This window comes from Myxine glutinosa, chromosome 6 (genome assembly GCF_964187855.1).
Source record: "Myxine glutinosa chromosome 6, kmMyxGlut1.1, whole genome shotgun sequence".
Classification (NCBI taxonomy): domain Eukaryota; kingdom Metazoa; phylum Chordata; class Myxini; order Myxiniformes; family Myxinidae; genus Myxine; species Myxine glutinosa.
The window spans coordinates 1,106,444-1,126,927 of record NC_136266.1 but is presented as its reverse complement, the minus strand read 5'-3'; the positions used below and the strand labels follow the sequence as shown (position 1 = coordinate 1,126,927).

The 20,484-nt window shown below is 48.9% G+C and overlaps 1 protein-coding gene across 1 annotated transcript in view; it reads left to right on the top strand.

Annotated features, from left to right (window-relative positions):
• Positions 1–598: 598 nt before the first annotated feature.
• The window catches only part of LOC137429523 (nectin 1b), a 187,546-nt gene continuing 167,660 nt past the window's right edge, over positions 599–20,484 (top strand). The window contains exons 1-2 of the mRNA XM_078779520.1: positions 599–762; positions 10,648–10,730. Coding sequence (XP_078635646.1) covers positions 599–762; positions 10,648–10,730 — 247 coding nt within the window. The remainder of the gene's footprint in view (positions 763–10,647; positions 10,731–20,484) is intronic.

The following is a 20,484-nucleotide window of genomic DNA, read 5'->3' as shown; positions in this document are numbered from 1 at the left end:
CATTGTGACTACGTCTAAAGAATGAAACATTCCGACTATATAAAGAATACAGCTCAAATCGAAAAGTCCCTGGGAAAAAGTTATGGGCGGTGTACAAGAACATTACATGACATCCTTCTCTCCAGCGAAAACCAAAATTACTCTTTTTGTTACAGCATACAAAATGACATTTAAAAAAATTTAAGATTTCAAAGAAACGTATTTAAAGTTTACGTGCACTTCCATTATTTAAGAGCAGGTTGGAACAACATTGGTCCTTCTCTCATCTAATGTTACCCTGATTGCACAACAAACATGCACACCTCACAATAAATTATGTTGTGGCGGACACGAAAGCTCACTGGCATGATGGCATCATTCCGCGCACCAAGTGGGCGTCGGCCACGCCCGAAGGGTAGGCGTGGCCTCGGGATATACACCGGGCGTGCAGCCCCGAGCACTCCAGTGCTACAGTAGGGCTCTTTCAATAAAGACTCTTTTGATTTACCACGTTGTCCGCTTCCTTCTTGGTAAGCAAGTAGCGCGCGTAGCGCCGCGCTTCATTTGGTGACCCCGACGTTGGCTCAGCCGTCGCTGACCATCCGAACACGCCATAGCAATGGCAAACAACGCGGTCAAGCTCCCTGAGTTCTGGGAGGCCCAAGCCGAGGTCTGGTTCGCACAGGCCAAAGCCCAGTTTCAGCTTCGGCGCATCACGGGTGACGCGTCGCGATACTACCACGTCGTTGCCGCCCTCGGGCCCAGCACAGCAGCCCGGGTCGTGTATGTCCTGAGGAACCCACCGGATGACCACAGGTACGAGGCGATCAAGCGTCTCCTCCTCGCCACGTTCGGCCTCACGGAGGACGCACGGGCCGACCGCCTCCTGGACCTCCCCGAGCTCGGCGACACGCGACCGTCGGTCCGAATGGATCATATGCTGTCGCTGCTGGGCGACGAAACCCCGGATTTTCTATTCCAAGCGCTATTTCGACGCCAGCTGCCGGCATGAGTACGCCTCGCATTGGCCGGTTCCATGATAACGGAACCCCGAGCTCTCGCTGCCGAGGCCGACAAGTTCTTCGCGGCTTTAGACACGCGGGTGAGTTTCGGTGCGGCCGTCGCGGCTCCCGGGGCTGTGGCGGCTGTGGCTGCGCGCCCCTACGCCGAGCCCGAAACTGCTGCGGGTGACCACCCCTACTACGCGACGCACTGCGTGGCCGCTGAACCTCCTGCGGGTGACCACCCCTACTCCAAGGGGCGCCTCGTGGCGGCCGCCACACCACGCCCACCTCCGCTGCCGCGGAAAAAACCGCAAGCCTGGTGCCGGTTTCACACCAAGTTCGGCCATGAGGCTCGCCAGTGTCGCCCGCCGTGCTCATTCGGCAGGTCGGGAAACGCCCGGGCCGGCCCTCGGTAGTGGCACTGAGCGCCGGCCATTCAAACAGCCTACTGTTCATAACAGACACCTTGTCCGGGTGCCGTTACCTGTGCGACACGGGAGCGCAGGTGAGTGTCGTTCCCGCCGGTACGTCCGACAAGCAAACCGCGGGCCGGGGCCCCGCGCTGCTTGCTGCCAACGGTACGTCCATATGCACATACGGAAAACGCTGCCCCTCTCTGCGTTTTGGAGGGCAGGTTTTCCGGTGGTCGTTCGTCACTGCCGACGTGCCCATGGCATTGCTTGGCGCGGACTTCCTGTGTGCCAATGGGCTGTTGGTGGACGTAAAGCACAGACGGCTCGTCCAGGCCGAGACGTTCAGCTCGCTCGCTTGCACACTGCCCAGCTCATCGAGCAGCTCACGGAGCGGCTCGTCGAGCGGCTCGCCGAGCGGCTTACTGAGCGGTTCGGTTCCGGCCAGGTTGATCTGTACGCTTCCGGCAGCGGACGAATTCACCCGCCTCCTCGCCAGCTTCCCGGCCCTCACGCGGCCCACCTTCTCGGTGGGGGCCGTCAAGCACAGGGTGGAACACCACATCCCCACCGCCGGGTCACCGGTCTATGCCCGGGCACGCCGCCTCGAGCCGACGAAGCTCGCGGTAGCTAAAGCGGAGTTCGCTACACTGGAGCGGCTCGGCATCGTGCGGCACTCCGAGAGTGCTTGGGCGTCGCCGCTCCACATCGTGCCAAAGCCCCGCGGGGGATGGCGACCGTGCGGGGACTACCGGCGCCTCAATGACGCCACCACCCCCGACCGCTACCCCGTCCCTCACATTCAGGACTTCTCCGCCCGGTTGGCGGGCATGTCCTTCTTTTCAAAGGTGGACCTCATACGCGGCTACCATCAGGTCCCCGTCAGGCCGGAGGACATCCCGAAGACGGCCGTTATCACGCCATTTGGACTTTTCGAATTTCTTCGGATGCCCTTCGGGTTGAAGAATGCGGCTCAGGCGTTCCAGCGACTAATGGACAGCGTCTTGCGCGACTTGGATTTCGTGTACGTCTACCTGGACGACATCCTCGTCGCCAGCGCGTCCTGCGAAGAGCACATCCACCATCTCCACACGCTCTTCGAATGCCTGGGCCAGCATGGCCTCATCGTGAACCCCGCCAAGTGCCGGTTCGGCGTCGCCGAAATCGACTTTTTGGGGCACCGCGTCACCAGGCACGGGGCCGTCCCCCTACCGGCCAAGGTGGAGGCAGTGAAGGGGTTGTTCTCGCCCCCGCACGATCAAGGGGCTCCAGGAGTTCCTGGGCATGGTAAGCTTTTACCATCGGTTCCTGCCCCGCATCGCCCAGCTCCTGCGCCCCCTGCACGAGGCCCTCCGAGGGAAGCCCGGGCAAAGTTGACGTTACCAGGACCGAGCAGATGGATGCGGCGTTCGTGGACGCGAAGCTCGCCTTTGCTAACGCCACCATGCTCACGCACCCGGCGCCCGATGCACCGATCGCCCTCACCACCGACGCCTCGGACTACGCGGTGGGCGCGGTGCACGAGCAATGGGTGCGTGGTGCCTGGCAACCGCTGGCGTTCTTCAGCCGGCAGCTTCGCCCGCCCGAACGCCGTTATAGTACCTTCGACCGCGAGTTGCTCGGGCTTCACCTGGCAGTCAGGCACTTCCGCCATCTGCTCGAGGGCCGTGCGTTCACGGCCTTCGTCGACCACAAGCCGCTGGTCTTCGCGATGGGCAAGGTCACCGAGCCGTGGTCGGCCTGGCAGCAGCGTCACCTCTCGGCCGTGTCCGAATATATGACGGACATCCGGCACGTCGCGGGGAAGGACAACCCGGTGGCGGATTGCCTTTCCGGTCCGTCACCCACGCAGTCCACCTCAGCATCAACTATGCCCGGATGGCGGGGGACCAGGCCGCCGACCCCGGTGTCCAGGACTTGCGGACCGCCGTCACGGGCCTCCGCGTCACCGAGGTGCCGTTCGACAGCGCGGGCACAGCCCTCTTGTGCGACGTCTCCCTCAGCCGGCCTCGCCCCATCGTGCCCGCGGGCTGGCAGCGCCAGGTTTTTGACGCCATACATGGCCTGTCCCACCCGGGCACGTGGGCCTCCCAGAGGTTGGTCGCCGACAAGTTTGGCTGGCATGGCCTCCGGAAGGCCGTCCGCGGCTGGACCAGGACGTGCCTCGCGTGCCAGCGCGCGAAGGTGCACTGACACACCCAGGCCCCATTGGCCCCGTTTACGGTGCCGGAACATAGGTTCGACCACGTTCACGTGGACCTGGTGGGACCTCTGCCCCCCTCGCGGGGTTTCACCCATGTCCTCACAACGGTGGACCGCACCACCCGGTGGCCGGAGGCCGTGCCTTTGGCGGCGACGACGGCGCCGGACATCGCGCAGGCGTTCATCGCCACCTGGGTCGCCCGGTTCGGCGCCCCCTCGGACATCTCGTCCGACCGCGGCCCCCAGTTCACCTCGGAGCTCTGGGGGGCAGTCGCGCGGGGGCTCGGGGTCCAGCTGCACTGAACCACGGCCTACCACCCCCAGGCCAACGGCATGTGCGAGCGCTTCCACCGCTCGTTGAAGGCCGCGCTCCAGGCCACCCTCCGCGATGGCGGCTGGGTCGACAGGCTCCCTTGGGTCCTGCTGGGCCTCCGGACGGCGCCCAAGGACGACCTGCACGCATCCGCGGCGGAGTTGGTCTTCGGACAACCGCTGCGGGTGCCGGGCGAGTTCCTCCCCAACCCCATGGCACCATGGTCCGCGGCGCAGGAGCGCTCCGTGCTGCAGGAGACCGCCCAGACGTTCGCCCCGGTGCCGACGGCACACCACGGGCACCCACCTACGCACGTCGCCCCGGAGCTTCGCACCGCGGAGTACGTCTTCGTCCGGCACGACGCCCACCGGACACCACTGCGGCCCCCGTACGACGGGCCTTTCCGCATGCTGGAGACCGGGGTGAAAGATTTCACCTTGAACATCGGCGGTACTCCTGACTCCGTAGGTTCGACGCGGGGAAGGACAACCCGGTGGCGGATTGCCTTTCCCGGTCCGTCACCCACGCAGTGGACCGTGGACCGCCTCAAGCCGGCCCACCTCGACGTGGACCACCCACCGCCGGTGGCTCGGCTCCCGCATCGGGGCCGCCCCCCCGGCACCGCCCAGCCCCGCCGGCACGCCGCCCCCCGGTCCTGCACCCATCACGGGTGCAGCCGGAGGCATTCCAGTGGGCATCCCTGCACCCCAGACGCCGCCAGTCGCCAGAGGGCGCTTCGGCTGGGTCATCCATTTGCCCCGCAAACTGACCCTCCAGGTGCGCGGGAATTCTGGGGGGGGGGGCACGTGTGGCAGACACGAAAGCTCACTGGCGTGCTGGCATCATTCCGCGCACCAAGTGGGCGTCGGCCACGCCCGAGGGGTAGGCGTGGCCTCGGGATATACACCGGGCGCGCAGCCCCGAGCACTCCAGTGCTACAGTAGGGCTCTTTCAATAAATACTCTTTTGATTTACCGCGTTGTCCGCTTCCTTCTTGGTAAGCAAGTAGCGCGCGTAGCACCGCGCTTCAATGTTCTATTTATGTCAAGCAGTGGGCCGTAAACAAACCCCATCGATGGAATGAATGCAAGTTTAAACAGGATTACTTTTACTTCCGTATTATAATGATAAATGATGATGATAACTTATAAAATTATAACGAAGAAATAACTCTCGGCAATTTCCCGTGTGTTATTTGGGCGGTGTATGATATATTTTTTCCGCGATATTTTGTATATATCTCGGCAATTTCCCGTGTGTTATTTGGGCGTTGTATGATATATTGTCCCGCGATATTTTGTATATATCTCGGCAATTTCCCGTGTGTTATTTGGGCGGGGTATGATATATTGTCCGCGATTTTTAAAATATATCTCGGCAATTTTCCATGTGTTATTTGGGCGTTGTATGATATATTTTTTTCCGCGATTTTAAAAATATATCTCGGCAATTTCCCGTGTGTTATTTGGGCGGTGTATGATATATTGTCCGCGATTTTTTTTTATATATCTCGGCAATTTCCCGTGTCTTATTTGGGCGGGTTATGATATATTGTCCCGCGATTTTTTTTTTTTATCTCGGCAATTTCCCGTGTGTTATTTGGGCGGTTCATGATATATTGTCCGCGATTTTTTTTTAATATATCTCGGCAATTTCCCATGTGTTATTTGGGCGGTGTATGATATATTGTCCCCCGATTTTTATTTATTTATCTCGACAATTTCCCGTGTGTTATTTGGGCGGTTCATGATATATTGTCCGCGATTCTTTTTTTTTATATCTCGGCAATTTCCCATGTGTTATTTGGGCGGTGTATTATATATTGTCCCGTGATTTTTTAAAAATATATCTAGGCAATTTCCCGCGTGTTATTTGGGCGGTTTATGATATATTGTCCCGCGATTTTTTTTTATATATCTCGGCAATTTCCCGTGTGTTATTTGGGCGGTGTATGATATATTGTCCGCGATTTTTTTTTATATATCTCGGCAATTCCCCGTGTGTTATTTGGGCGGTTTATGATATACTGTCCCGTGATTTTTTTTTTATCTCGGCAATTTCCCGTGTGTTATTTGGGCGGTTCATGATATATTGTCCGCGATTTTTTTTTATATATCTCGGCAATTTCCCATGTGTTATTTGGGCGGTTTATGATATATTATCCCGCGATTTTTTTTTTCCATATCTCGGCAATTTCACGCGTGTTATTTGGGCGGTTTATGATATATTGTCCCGCGATTTTTTTTTACATATCTCGGTAATTTCCCGTGTGTTATTTGGGCGGTTCATGATATATTGTCCCGCGATTTTTTAAAATATATCTCGGCAATTCCCCGTGTGTTATTTGGGCGGTTTATGATATATTGTCCCGCGATTTTTTTTTTATCTAGGCAATTTCCCGTGTGTTATTTGGGCGGTTCATGATATATTGTCCGCGATTTTTTTTTATATATCTCGGCAATTTCCCATGTGTTATTTGGGCGGTTTATGATATATTGTCCCGCGATTTTTTTTTCCATATCTCGGCAATTTCCCGTGTGTTATTTGGGCGGTTTATGATATATTGTCCCGCGATTTTTTTTCCCATATCTCGGCAATTTCCCGTGTGTTATTTGGGCGGTTCATGATATATTGTCCCGCGATTTTTTTTTTTTATCTCGGCAATTTCCCGTGTGTTATTTGGGCGGTTCATGATATATTGTCCCGCGATTTTTTTTTATATATCTCGGCAATTTCCTGTGTGTTATTTGGGCGGTTCATGATATATTGTCCCGCGATTTTTTTTTACATATCTCGGCAATTTCCCGTGTGTTATTTGGGCGGTTCATGATATATTGTCCCGCTATTTTTTTTTTTTATCTCGGCAATTTCCCGTGTGTTATTTGGGCGGTTCATGATATATTGTCCGCGATTTTTTTTTTATATAACTCGGCAATTTTCCATGTGTTATTTGGGCGTTGTATGATATATATTTTTCCGCGATTTTAAAAATATATCTCGGCAATTTCCCGTGTGTTATTTGGGCGGTTCATGATATATTGTCTGCGATTTTTAAAAATATATCTCGGCAATTTTCCATGTGTTATTTGGGCGTTGTATGATATATTTTTTTCCGCTATTTTTAAAATATATCTCGGCAATTTCCCGTGTGTTATTTGGGCGGTTTATGATATATTGTCCCGCGATTTTTTTTTATATATCTCGGCAATTTCCTGTGTGTTATTTGGGCGGTTTATGATATATTGTCCCGTGATTTTTTAAAATATATCTCGGCAATTTCCCGTGTGTTATTTGGGCGGTTCATGATATAGTCCCGTGATTTTTTTTTAATCTCGGCAATTTCCCGTGTGTTATTTGGGTGGTTCATGATATACTGTCCGCGATTTTAAAAAATATATCTCGGCAATTTCCCGTGTGTTATTTGGGCGGTTTATGATATATTGTCCCGCGATTTTTTTTTATTTATCTCGGCAATTTCCTGTGTGTTATTTGGGCGGTTTATGATATATTGTCCCGTGATTTTTTAAAATATATCTCGGCAATTTCCCGTGTGTTATTTGGGCGGTTCATGATATAGTCCCGTGATTTTTTTTTAATCTCGGCAATTTCCCGTGTGTTATTTGGGCGGTTTATGATATACTAGGGCATGCCCGTACTATATATATATCTAAAATTATATCCCCCCCCCCTCTATTTACATGAAATGGTTTGGTCCAAAGCGAACGGCTTGCGAGTACGGTGACAATCCCCCCCCCCTCTATTTACATGAAATGGTTTGGTCCAAAGCGAACGGCTTGCGAGTACGGTGTTTTTTATCGGACCCGTGGAATTATAGATAGTAGTTTTAATTAGTTTTAAAACATAGTTTAACGCCAACATAGTTTGCCAACGTGAAATAAATGAATACGCTCTCAAATGTGCCGTCCGAGGCAGAGTCTGTTCGGCACGTTCGGCACACGTGATAGCTCGCTGCTCTCTGATTGGTTGAATCGTTTTTTGGACATAGCTCGGTAACTACTTGTCCGATTAATATGAAACCTTGAAAAGGCACATCCTCGGGTCCCCAGCAATATACCTGGCAAGTTTAAAGTATATCGGACCCGTGGTTGTCGAGAAACAGCGGTCACAGACATACATACATACATACATACATACATACATACATACACACAGAGATTACTGGAATTATAGATAGATTGTCCTGCGATTTTAAAAAATATATCTCAGCAATTTCCCGTGTGTTATTTGGGCGGTTCATGATATATTGTCCCGCGATTTTTTTTCCATATCTCGGCAATTTCACGCGTGTTATTTGGGCGGTTTATGATATATTGTCCCGCGATTTTTTTTCATATATCTCGGCAATTTCCCGTGTGTTATTTGGGCGGTTCATGATATATTGTCCCGCGATTTTTATTTATTTATCTCGGCAATTTCCCATGTGTTATTTGGGCGGTTTATGATATATTGTCCCGCGATTTTTTTTTATATATCTCGGCAATTTCCCATGTGTTATTTGGACGGTTTATGATATATTGTCCCGCGATTATTTTTAAATTATCTCGGCAATTTCCCGTGTGTTATTTGGGCGGTGTATGATATATTGTGCCGCGATTTTTAAATATATATCTCGGCAATTTCCTGTCTGTGGCGATACATGAACGAAACTCCGCCGCTCTCTCACATTGTTGAATTTTTATTGTGACTTCGTCCAAATGAAACATTTAATCGTGCCGACTGTCATCAAATGGCAGTCATTGGGGAAAAAGTCTTCTGAGCTGTGTATGCACCCTTCTGTCCGGCGAAAACCAAAATGTCTATTTTCGTGACAGCATACATGATACAAAATGACATTTTTTAAATTAAAGATTTCAAATAAACTTCTTTAAATTGTACGTGCACATAACTTATAAAACAAGAAAGAGCAATCCGAGATTGCAAACCCTCGCGAGGATGTATTTTCAGTGTTTTTTAAGGCTTTTGTGTTAAAACAAATATGGCGACCGAACCACGTGACCGATGACGTCATCATTATTTTTTTTCGCAACTAATTTATTCCAAGATTATGCTCAAGAAATTTCATCTTGATCGGATGAAGTTTTGTACTTGTCGAATTATGACGTCATAATGGAGGCACCTATGACATCATCATTAACATATTTTATTCCCCATGGAGAGTGCTTTACAATGAGCCATGTCTCAATTTTTTTCTATTCAGCACTTTCGGAGATATATAGGTGCAAAGTTTTTTGGTTTTTTCAAGATGGCGGCCGAACCATGTGACCGATGACGTCATAGTTATCATTCAAATAAACTTATTTAAAGTGTACGTGCACATAACTTATATAATAAGAACGAACAAATATCACTCGGCAATCTCCCGTCTGTTTATTTATTTATTTTACACATGTGAATTACCTATCCATGCACACGTGAAATGGTCTGTTTATCAATCCTGGATGTGAACACGATTCAGCCTTGAAAACTCGTATGACAAAAAAAAAACATCGATGGAATGAATGGAGTGTTCAAACAGGATTACCTTTTGATCCTGTACCTGGCCTGTAGACCCGTATGCAAAATGGTGTTGGGGGAATTTCTCACTTGAACTGAGTTAGTGGGCCCCTAGAGATGAAAAATCACTGAGGTGCTTGTCCGTCATGGTGTCACGAATGGCGCTATGGCTGAATCCAATATGGCCGTCGTCGGCCATGACGGAAATCTAACTTTTTTGTTTTTGAGAGCATATTTAAGTGTAATACCTCTATTTCAACTAATTTTGGGGTGTAGAATTCATTTCTGATGTTATTTTGGCCATTCTGGATCATCTTCACCTACAAAGGTCATGGTCAAGGTCATTTATTACACAAATGAACTTTGTCCTATCTTGGCTGTTGATAGCAGTAGAAATGGGTATAATATATCTAATTCAACTTATTTTGTTGTATAGAATTCATTTCTAATTATTTTGTATGATACAAGGTCATATTGACATTTATTTTGCCAAATGAAAGAAAAATATTTATAACTGTTTTGAATTGAGAAAATGCAGTTATATAAAAAGCGTCACTTTAGCAACAAGACTGAAACTCATATAATCCTGTAGTATTAAAATTCAAGATTGCCTCCTGGAAACATGTGTTTTGTTTGTTTTGCCATTTCATAATGTTTTCAATGAGTTCAAATGAGTTCATTCTCATTTAAGCGATAGTAATATTGACATTTTAGTTTGATGCATGGGGAAATACATATTCAGGTGTCGCATGTTGGGAGATTCATGTGAATAAAAAAGTGCGTTAAATCTGTTTCTCGTGCTGCCCTGTTTGTTTCGAATTGGCACCACCAGAAAATCGTTCCACATTTAGGTAAATCTGTTTTTTTTTCTTGCAGCTTTTCAACATGAACAGCGACTTAATTTCTGTGATGCTGCATGTTGGGTGATTAGATCGATCACTGATTAGCAACTACATTATAACATAAAACTTGAGTAAGAACTTTCATAATAATGAGTTTCTTGTCTTTCCAGGCATTCCAGAGTTTCCCAAGTCGTCTTTTCACAACTGAGAATGAGTGCTGGCTATTAGTAGGTAAATGGTAATTGTTGTACTAAAATTACCTTTAAACCATCAATTATTACTTAATAAATTATAACATAAAACTCATAATGGTTTTTTCTGTGTGCTGTTATCTTTAACTACACAAACATTGAGTTTGTTCTTAATTCTCTTGTGTTTTTCAGGTGCCTGCATAATGCTGAGGAGTTCCTGAAGTCTTCATCTTATGATTGTGCACCACAGAAATTGATTACCATGGAACATTCTTGTATACCTGGCCCCAGGAGGATGAATTTAGTCACCTCAATGGTAGAGGATGATGTGTTTAATCCAAGTTTATGCATTATCTGCCAAGAAGATTATAAAACTCCTGTGACAAGTCAAAAACTAGGACGGTTGAGCATGAAACGAGCTGCTAAAATCCGAAATGCCATGGTTATGAAGCGTATCAAAATTGTGGGAGATAATGATGAGGATAGTGACAATGGCATGTTTGTTTACCATAATACCAACTGTTACATATTTATGTGAATGTATGTGAATTACTATTCCGGGCTTTGCTTATCAATGTGTAGTCGATTAAAGGTTGTTGTGATTAAAGGGTCAGGAGCCCTTCTGAGAAAAAGGAGACCGGAAACGGAAGAAGAAAAGACACGAGGTCCTGGAGACGTGACGATTCTTCTTCTTCCTCGCCAAGCTCGGACGCGAGGGGTGTCGATTGAGCAACGTAAGAGAATCGGCGTTTCAAAGCCCGTCTGGCGAGAGGAGTTACCGGGACGTGTAACTACCCTTTGACACGTCAAGTCACTGTGGGTTCGTGCACGAAACCAAGCAGCTGGCACAGTTCGCCTCGCCATCTACAAGGCCGTGTACGGGTCGCACCTGGGGCCGCGCGCGCTGGGCAAGCCGCGTGTTGCTTTGCCTGCTTTACATTACCCGCTTTGCTTGGCCAGGAGGTGCGCGCTGCAGCCGTTGTTCCCGGTACGGGACGTGCCCGGTGAAAGCACGTCAGGAAGGGTCCGTTCAACCGCCCACGTGCGGAGATCGAACTACAGGAGTACGGAGACATTGTGAGAGACATTGACCACGGAGGGAGTCGGGAGTGGGGCTCACGTGAGGAATGTATAAGATGGCCATCTTAGAGTTAATGTAGATGAGTTTACATCTTTGTACTATTGATTGCTGATTGTTGATGGTTGATTGCTCGGGGAATATATCATTGATTATTCCGGATCCTTGGTGTGGGGTTTTTTCTTGGTTGGAATTCATATTGATTGCGTTACGAAAGCGCATACATAATACATCTTTCTGGCGGAGTTCCTCTCACGGTCCGGGGGTCACCGAGACCAGGTAGTCACCGGGAGGACCACGTAACACAACACCCTCTACAAATGGTACACACATTCTGGCAAACTGCAAATGATTGAGGAGAAAAGGGCAACAGAAGAAGAACATATGGTGTGTGGGACAGACGACTGCCAGAAGACCATACAGAGGCCCCGTGATGACGGCTGCCCATCGCCGCAACCGACAGAGATGGTGCCAGCAGCTTGTTTGAAACTTACAGAAACTTACCACTTGTTTGAAATGTAATAAAATTGTAACAGTTCAAAATAAAACAAACCAACAATTGCTAATTGAAACATTGGCATTTTATTGATGACATGTCAAGTTTTTGACCAAGATACACCATCTCATCAGTTTGTTCTACAGTACAGAACAGCACAGGGTGCAATGTCAGTCCCCTTTCAATAGCGTGTGTGGCCACCATTGTTTTGGATACAGGCAGTGCATCGTCGGTGTATACTGCCTACCAGTCTTTGGATGGATTGCTGCTGGATTCTGTCCCACTCAGTCCTCAATGTCTGAAGCAGCTCTGCCCGTGTCCTGGCCCTGCCAACTACGTGTCTCCCAGGCTCATCCCACAGGTGCTCTATGGGATTCAGGTCAGGGGAGAGCGCAGGCCACTGCATGGTGTTGATGTTCTCGCCTTGGAGAAATGCAGTGGTAAAGCGAGCAGCATGGGGGCGAGCGTTGTCATGCTGAAAGGTACTCAGTTCTGGGTGGTCTAGCAGGAATGGCAGCAGATGAGGCCGCAGGATGTTATCCACATACCGCTGGGCGTTAAGATTCCCATCCACAACCACCAGTGGCGTCCTGTACCAGCCTGATATGGCGGCCCACACCATCACACTTGGGCCACCCAACTGTTGGCTTGACGCACGCAACAATCGGCATATCGCTCACCAGTTCTTCTCCAGACACGCTCACGCCCATCAGGACTGTCCACACAGAACCTTGACTCATCGCTGAATGCGACCTCGTTCCACTGCGCCAAGGTCCACCGCTGATGCTGCTGGCACCATCTCTGTCGGTTGCGGCGATGGGCAGCCGTCATCACGGGGCCTCTGTATGGTCTTCTGGCATTCAGACCATAGTCATGCAGTCGTCTTTGTGCAGTATCATTGGAGATCCGTGGGTTTGCACGCCCCGGAGTTTCTGCCGCAGTGCAGGATGCTGGACGGAATCGATCCCGCAGGTGACTTCGGACCATCTGCCTGTCCTGCCTTGCAGTGGTGACTCTTGGCCTCCCTGATCGAGGTCTGTCATTTGCAGAGTTGTGGAGGGTGTCTCTGTCCACCAGGGCCGATATCGTCTGGTGTGAACAGCCAAGGCGACGTGCCACCTCACGGTAGCTCAGTCCGCCTTGCAGCATGCCCAGGGCACGCTGCCGTTGATCCCTTGACAATCGTGTCATGTTGATTGAAATGCCCATTTTGCACTGGCCTTTTTAAAGCCAATATCAAGACATCATGTGCAGCTCATTAAAATCATCCCGTACCCCTTGGCTAATCACTGACAGTCAAAACGGCTGTTCAACAGCTGTGCTATGAAGTGACCATTGAAGGTTCAAGTGACCATCCATGACCGTTTTGTCTGACAGTGAGGACACTATTGTCCACAAATAAGTTCACACATTTACTACACGCAGTGTTATTGTTGATATTTAAGGGTTTCAAAGGTGGTAAGTTTCTTTTGCGTTTCAGTATATATATATATATATATATAGCAATGGAATACCTTCGGCCAGGTAGGATTGTATAGGGTGGTGTGCTCTGAATGTCACGAAGAAGAAGAAACGTTCCTTTAATTAAGTCAGGCCCGGATGTCGCGTAAGTGCATATTTGTCTCCATGCGAGGGGTGGAGCTATGCTAATTAGTTAGGTGTTAGGGTATAAAGGTAACATTCCCTGTGTGTAGTCGCCTCTGTATTTTCCCTTCGTTTCTTTTGACACACACACCACAGCGATGCGATCAGCGGTTAAATTAAATAAAGTGATCACCGACCGGATCCGAACATTACCACTGACAACACCCAGCTCGAATCTTCTCGATGGACAGCAAGAAAGGCCGTGTGGCTACGCCCTGAAGAGCGATTGGTTGGAGTGATGCGATGGCGTGGCATGATTGGAGCGAGTGCGACGTCATCATCGAACATTCTAGCGCCAGGGACAAAAAGGCAGAGGACCACCATCTTCCTTCTCTTGGTCCTGGCGTTCATGCTGTCACAGTCGCAGTTATACGCTTTTCTTTTGGTTCCGACACTCATTAAGAACAGTCGCGCTTATTATGTGCATTCTCTCTCTCTCTCTCTCTCTCTCTCTCTCTCTCTCTCTCTCCCTCCCACCTGCTGGCTGGTTGTACTGTCACGGCGTCTGCTTGTGGAGGCCTGTGAGTACTCTGTGTTGTTGCTGCCTTCCTCACCCCCCCCCCCCCCCCATTCACCCCCGTTCACCCCCGTTCACCCCTCTGTGTCCTTGTGTCTGTTCGTGGAGTTTTCCTGATGATTCCCATGTATGTTGAGATGGGAGAGAGAGCCGGAGAGCACAGCCACAGGGTGATTGCTGGTAAGGGTTCGCCGTTTTTGGGCGTCGCCCGATCGGTGTTTGCTCCTTCATCTTAAACCTCTATTTCCTTTTTTTCCTTTCGTTTATCTTTCCTTCAGTTTGTTTTTTTGCTCCCCTTTCCCGAAGTTAGGGAAATCGGAGCGATCTGTTTACTTCCCATCCCCGGAGTTCGGTTAGGGAAGATTATGTTATATATTCACCCTCCCCGAGTCGGGGAGGGGTTATAAGTGCTGCTGTTCCAGCATGGCAGCTGCACTATCTCGATTTACGGCCTTTCAGAGCCTGACCCGTAAGCACGGGTTCTTTTGTGTACCTCCGGAACGTGAGGTTAGTGTCGAGGACGTTGTCCTCGCGACCGGTCGTGTTGTCGGGATCGACAAGGTTGTTGCCGCTTCGCGGATGAACAAGCGGATTGTTATTTTTTTATCCGATGCGGTTTGTGTCCCACAAATTGTCGAACAGGGATTGACAATCGATCCAGGTTTATTTGTTATGGCTTCCCCACTTGATAGCCCAGCGATAAAAGTCGTGATATCCAATTGCCCCCCATTTGTATCCGGCGATGTATTAATTAAAGAATTGTCCCGATATGGTACCATCGTGTCTCGTATATCTATGATTCCCTTCGGGTCACGGAACAACGATTTAAGACACGTGGTCTCATTCCGGCGGCAAGTGTTTATGGTTTGAAAAGATTCCCAGAAGGATTTAAACCTTATCGTAAAATTAAAGCATCAACGGAATGAATATACAGTTTACGTGTCCACCAACGTTTTAAAATGTTTTGGTTGCGGACAATTTGGGCATGTTAAGCATGACTGTCCCCGAAAAGAGAATTCTCCACAAGTACAACCTCCCCTCCGAGCTGGGATTAAGCAAGACCCCCACCTTCCCACCACCGAACCAAGCCTTCCCACCACCGAACCTAGCCCTCCCACCACCGAACCAAGCCCTCCCACCACCGAACCAAGCCCTCCCACCACCGAACCAAGCCCTCCCACCACTGAAGAAAGCCTTCCCACCACCGAACCAAGCCTTCCCACCACCGAACCAAGCCCTCCCACCACCGAACAAAGCCTTCCCACCACCGAACCAAACCCTCCCACCACCGACCCAAGCCTTCCCACCACCGAACCAAGCCCTCCCACCACCGACCCAAGCCTTCCCACTACCGGCCCAAGCCCTCCCACCACCGAACAAAGCCTTCCCACCACCGAACCAAACCCTCCCACCACCGACCCAAGCCTTCCCACCACCGGCCCAAGCCTTCCCACCACTGGCCCAAGCCCTCCCACCACCGAACCAAGCCCTCCCACCACCGAACCAAGCCTTCCCACCACCGAACCAAGCCCTCCCACCACCGAACCAAGCCCTCCCACCACCGAACCAAGCCCTCCCACCACCGAACCAAGCCCTCCCACCACCGACCCGAACCTTCCCACCACCGAACCAAGCCCTCCCACCACCGAACCAAGCCTTCCCACCACCGACCCAAGCCTTCCTACCACCGATCCAAGCATCCCCGCCGTACCCCCCTTCCCCTCCCCTTGAAACGCCTCCCCCCTCTACTGCAGGAACGTCAACAAAAGACCTCCCCCCACAGGCGACATCGTTAAATCACAGCTTGTTTCCTGCTATAACTGATCCTATCTCTCTCGCCAAGGTAGCCGATGGAAATCCTCCCCCGATGATTACGTCCTCCCTCCCCCCGCCCCTACCCCCAATCCCCTGCAATCTCTTCCCACAAACCAGGACGAGTTTCAATTAGTCTGCCCAAAAGGAAAAAGACATTTGCAAACAACAGATGAAAACGGTCATCTGTTTAAAAAACCTACAACTGAAAACCGACAGCCCCCCCCCCCCCCCTCTGCCCCAGGCTTGTCTCTCGTCACAGAAAATCCTTTCTCTGTATTGGAGGACATAGATGTGGATGAATTCTCGCCCTTGTCTATTGACCTAGAAACTGATATGGTTGAACCGCAAAAATTAGTACCCCTCCCCCCTCCCCCCTCCCCCACCCCCCGCCCCTGAAGATGGCTCATTTATCTGCCTCCCCATCCCCTCCCTCTATGGACTATGCCCCATCCAATAATGTGGAGGGATGTGATGATGGTGAGGAGGTAAATGATGAAAACCAGTGTGACACATCATCTGAGCCATCTGATATAGATGACTGTAAGTGAATGTGGCAGCCTTAATGAAGAAGGAACCCCTCCGATCCCTCCCTCCGAGATAAAAAGGTTCCTTAAGAGCACATTCCGAAAAAGGATTGTTGTTATAGGAACCTTTTTCCCGGAGCTACCTGATTTTATACATTCCGCTAGATTGATAGTAAAATGGCCCAATGATTTTAATTTCAATTCCTCCCAACGTCACCGGTTAAAGAAATGTTTACAAAAAGCTAAGAATGAACTGCTATCAAAAAATTGAGTGGTTGTCACTCCTCCTTGTGGTTGTAATGAGTTTTTCCATTTGTAGCTTGAATATTAACGGAGGATGTAGCTCTGTCCGTAAAGTTCAAGTAAGGGATTTTTTATTACAGAACAAAGTTGGCATTGCCCTCTTACAAGAGACCCATGCCAACGACTGCTGTGTCGCCGAGTGGTGTAGGCTCTTCCCCGGCCTGTCCCTTTTTAGTAACGGTGACTCCCGTAAAGGCGGTGTCGCAATAATTCTTAGCCCTTCCTTTTCGCCTTCATTGCTTAAATTTAACGAAATACACAAGGGATCCCTAGCATCCCTGGAATTCCACTACTGTGGAAAATTCTATACTATTTTTAATATCTATGCCCCAAGTACGCCTGTAGCTCGGCGAGATTTCTTAAATGACCTTGGGACACACCTGACGTCCCTCGACAGCCAAAATTCCCTAAAAGACCAAGACAATGATGTTTGTATTGGTGGAGATTTTAATTGCACCCTCCAGCCCCAACTAGACAGGAACAGTGCAGAACCCCATCCTGCCTCCACAACCCCCCTCACCAAATTTTTAAAACAAATGAATTTCACAGATATATGGCGGGTACAGCACCCATCAATCAGGCAATACACATGGTGTCGATGCATTCAGGATAATATTGTACTCGCTCGCTTGGACAAGTTTTATGTTAATCCTCCACTTGAACGCCTCGTTCTGTCATCCCAAATTTGCCCATCAGGATTCTCGGACCACAGCGCAACATTTCTCAAAATTTCTGCCCCCTGCCCGAAACACAAGAGTGCTTTTTGGAAATTTAATAACAATTTACTTGATGATAGTACCTTTAAGGACATTTTTCCGGAAATTTGGAATATCCTGGTTGCCTCCCAAGGGAATTTCTCAAACCTCAGACAATGGTGGGATAATGCCAAAACGCACATCAGACTGTTCTGCCAACAATATCGTGCGTATGGTGTTCAAGAGGAAAAAAAACCCACAACCTTACCTGAAGATGAAATCCTGGAATTACAGGAACAGCTCCAGGGAACTGCAAGTGTGAGCTACTAGGAAATGAGGCAGCAAATTCATGGAAAAACGGCCTTACTGAATTCCATATCTGAAAGGCGAGCACAAAATGCTTTATTGCGCCTGAAGATGAGGTACATACACGACCTTGATGCTCCAACCAAATTCTTCTTCAGCCTTAAAAGGGGGGCCTCTTCGTCAATGATTACACGCTTGCTCCATGATGGGGAACTCCTTTATGAAGATGGCAGAATCAGGGAATGTGCCCGGAAGCATTTTAAACAACAGTTTATGCGGCATGACATTAACCAGGATGCAATATCTGAACTTGTTTCTAACCTTCCAACATTGGCGGAGGATCAGAAGCAGCAGTTGGAGGATCCTCTTAGGTTACCTGAGCTCACCGCTGCCTTGAAGGCCTTGGGACCCGATAATGCCCCTGGACTGGATGGGCTGACTAGCGAATTTTTCCAGGTTTTTTGGGATGCCATTGGACCTCACCTACTGCAGGTATTGAATGAATGTTTAGAGGATGGACAACTGCCGTGGAGTTGCCGGAGAGCAGTCACCACTTTAATTCCTAAGAAAGCGGACACTCAACTTATAGAGAACTGGCGTCCTATTTCTGTTTTATGTACGGATTATAAAATTTTAGCCAAAGCCTTGTCTAATCGAATGAAACCTTTTATGAATGTACTAATAGGAGAACATCAATCCTTTTGTATTCCTGGACGTACTATTTTTAATAATGTTTTTCTTATCCGTGATACCATTCGGTTTTGTAACAATTTTAACAAGAATGTTGGTCTGTTATTCATTGACCAAGGAAAAGCCTATGATTGTATTGATCACATGTACCTTTTTAGAGTTTTGGAGAATTTTGGTTTTGGACCTATTTTTATCTCGTATGTTAAACTTTTGTATTGTAATATATCCAGTGTTCTTAAAATTAATCAAGTATTGTGTAGCCCCATTGCTGTGCAACGGGGAGTACGGCAAGGTTGCCCGCTATCTGGACTTTTATACTCTCTTGCCATCGAACCTCTTCTGCTCCAATTACTTACGCACATTTCTGGCTTCACTGGATCAATTCTTACCACACCGCTAAAAGTCTCTGCTTATGCAGATGATGTTTGTATTTATATAAAAAATAGTGCTGATGTCACTGCGGTGGCCCAGGCATTAAAGACATATTGTCAGGCTTGTTCAGGCCAGGTGAACTGGAAGAAGAGTGAAGCCCTTTGGATAGGACCTGGAGATTGCCCACCAATTGTCCTGCCAGGAGGAGTGAACTGGCAGAAAAATGGCATCAAATACCTCGGTATTTTCCTCGGAGACAACACCTTTGAGCAGCAGAACTGGGTCGGATTACCGGACAAGGTAATGGCAAAACTAGCCCGTTGGAAAGGCTTTCTTTCTCAACTTTCTTACCGCGGAAGAACTCTCGTCATTAACAATCTTGTCGCCTCTATGCTATGGCATAAGATGATATGCCTACAACCACACGGGAGCCTTCTTATTACACTCCAAAAGAGCATTGTCGATTTTTTCTGGAGTTGGAAACACTGGCGCCAACCCCCCGTGGCATACTTACCACTCACTGAAGGTGGCCAAGGTCTCATTGATATCCGCAGCCGGAAATATGGTCTTCCGGCTTCATATCGTGCGCCAACTTATGTATGGAGATGAAGCCCTACTCTGGAGGCCTCTGGCTAGCTGCATATTGCAGCTTACATGCAAGCTGGGCTACTGCCGAGAACTTTTCTTGATGAACCCTAATCAAATCGATTCATCCTTGCTGCCCACCTTTTACCAAGGGGTGATGAACGCCTGGCAAGCCCTGTCCTTTTCCCATGAAATGGCAACATACAACATGGAAATGTTGTTGAATGAGCCCCTATGCTACAACCCCTTCCTGGAAAACAGCTTAAATAATAGGGGACTCGTTCAACGTTTTGTTGATGCCAAGCTGCTGCGAGTGAAAGACCTCGTGACAGAGTCTGGGAGCTGCTGGTTGAGTGCTGCTGCTGTGGCACAAAAAACTGGAATAAAATCTGTCAGGATCATCTCTCGGTTCCTTCAAGGGATATCCACAACGTATTGTAGTACCTGCGAGGAACTTGGACCTTCCCCCGAGGAAACAACAGGTGACTTCCCCAAACTCCTGGTCTTCAGCCCGCCACTTAATCTGTCCCCTGGCCTGAACAGCCCTGATGATATTGCATTATCCCTTCCCTCCTTTCCAAAGAAAACTTTGTACAACGCGTACGTTAAAATTTGATATGCAAAAACATTTTCTGAGCACCCGAGGCTTCGATGGTGGGATTTTTTACCCCCATTACCCCCCAATTGTCTCAATTGGCAGAGTTTTTATCTCTTGCCTACTCCAAAGTATGTTGGAGATATTCAATGGAAGCTTGTACACTGGATTTTACCTTATAATGTTTTACTGAACCGGTTTTCTACTGCTAACTCTAATCTATGCCCTTTCTGTGCACCCGTTGAAACTTTACCGCATATATACCTTGAATGTGAACGATTGCAACCTCTTTTTACCTTTCTCCAGGAATGCTTTGTGAAGCTCGGTTCCCTCTTCAATCACAATGTTTTTATTTATGGTGTTCTAGGACCGTCTTCCCTTAGGAATGTGGTTTTAATGAACTTTTTAA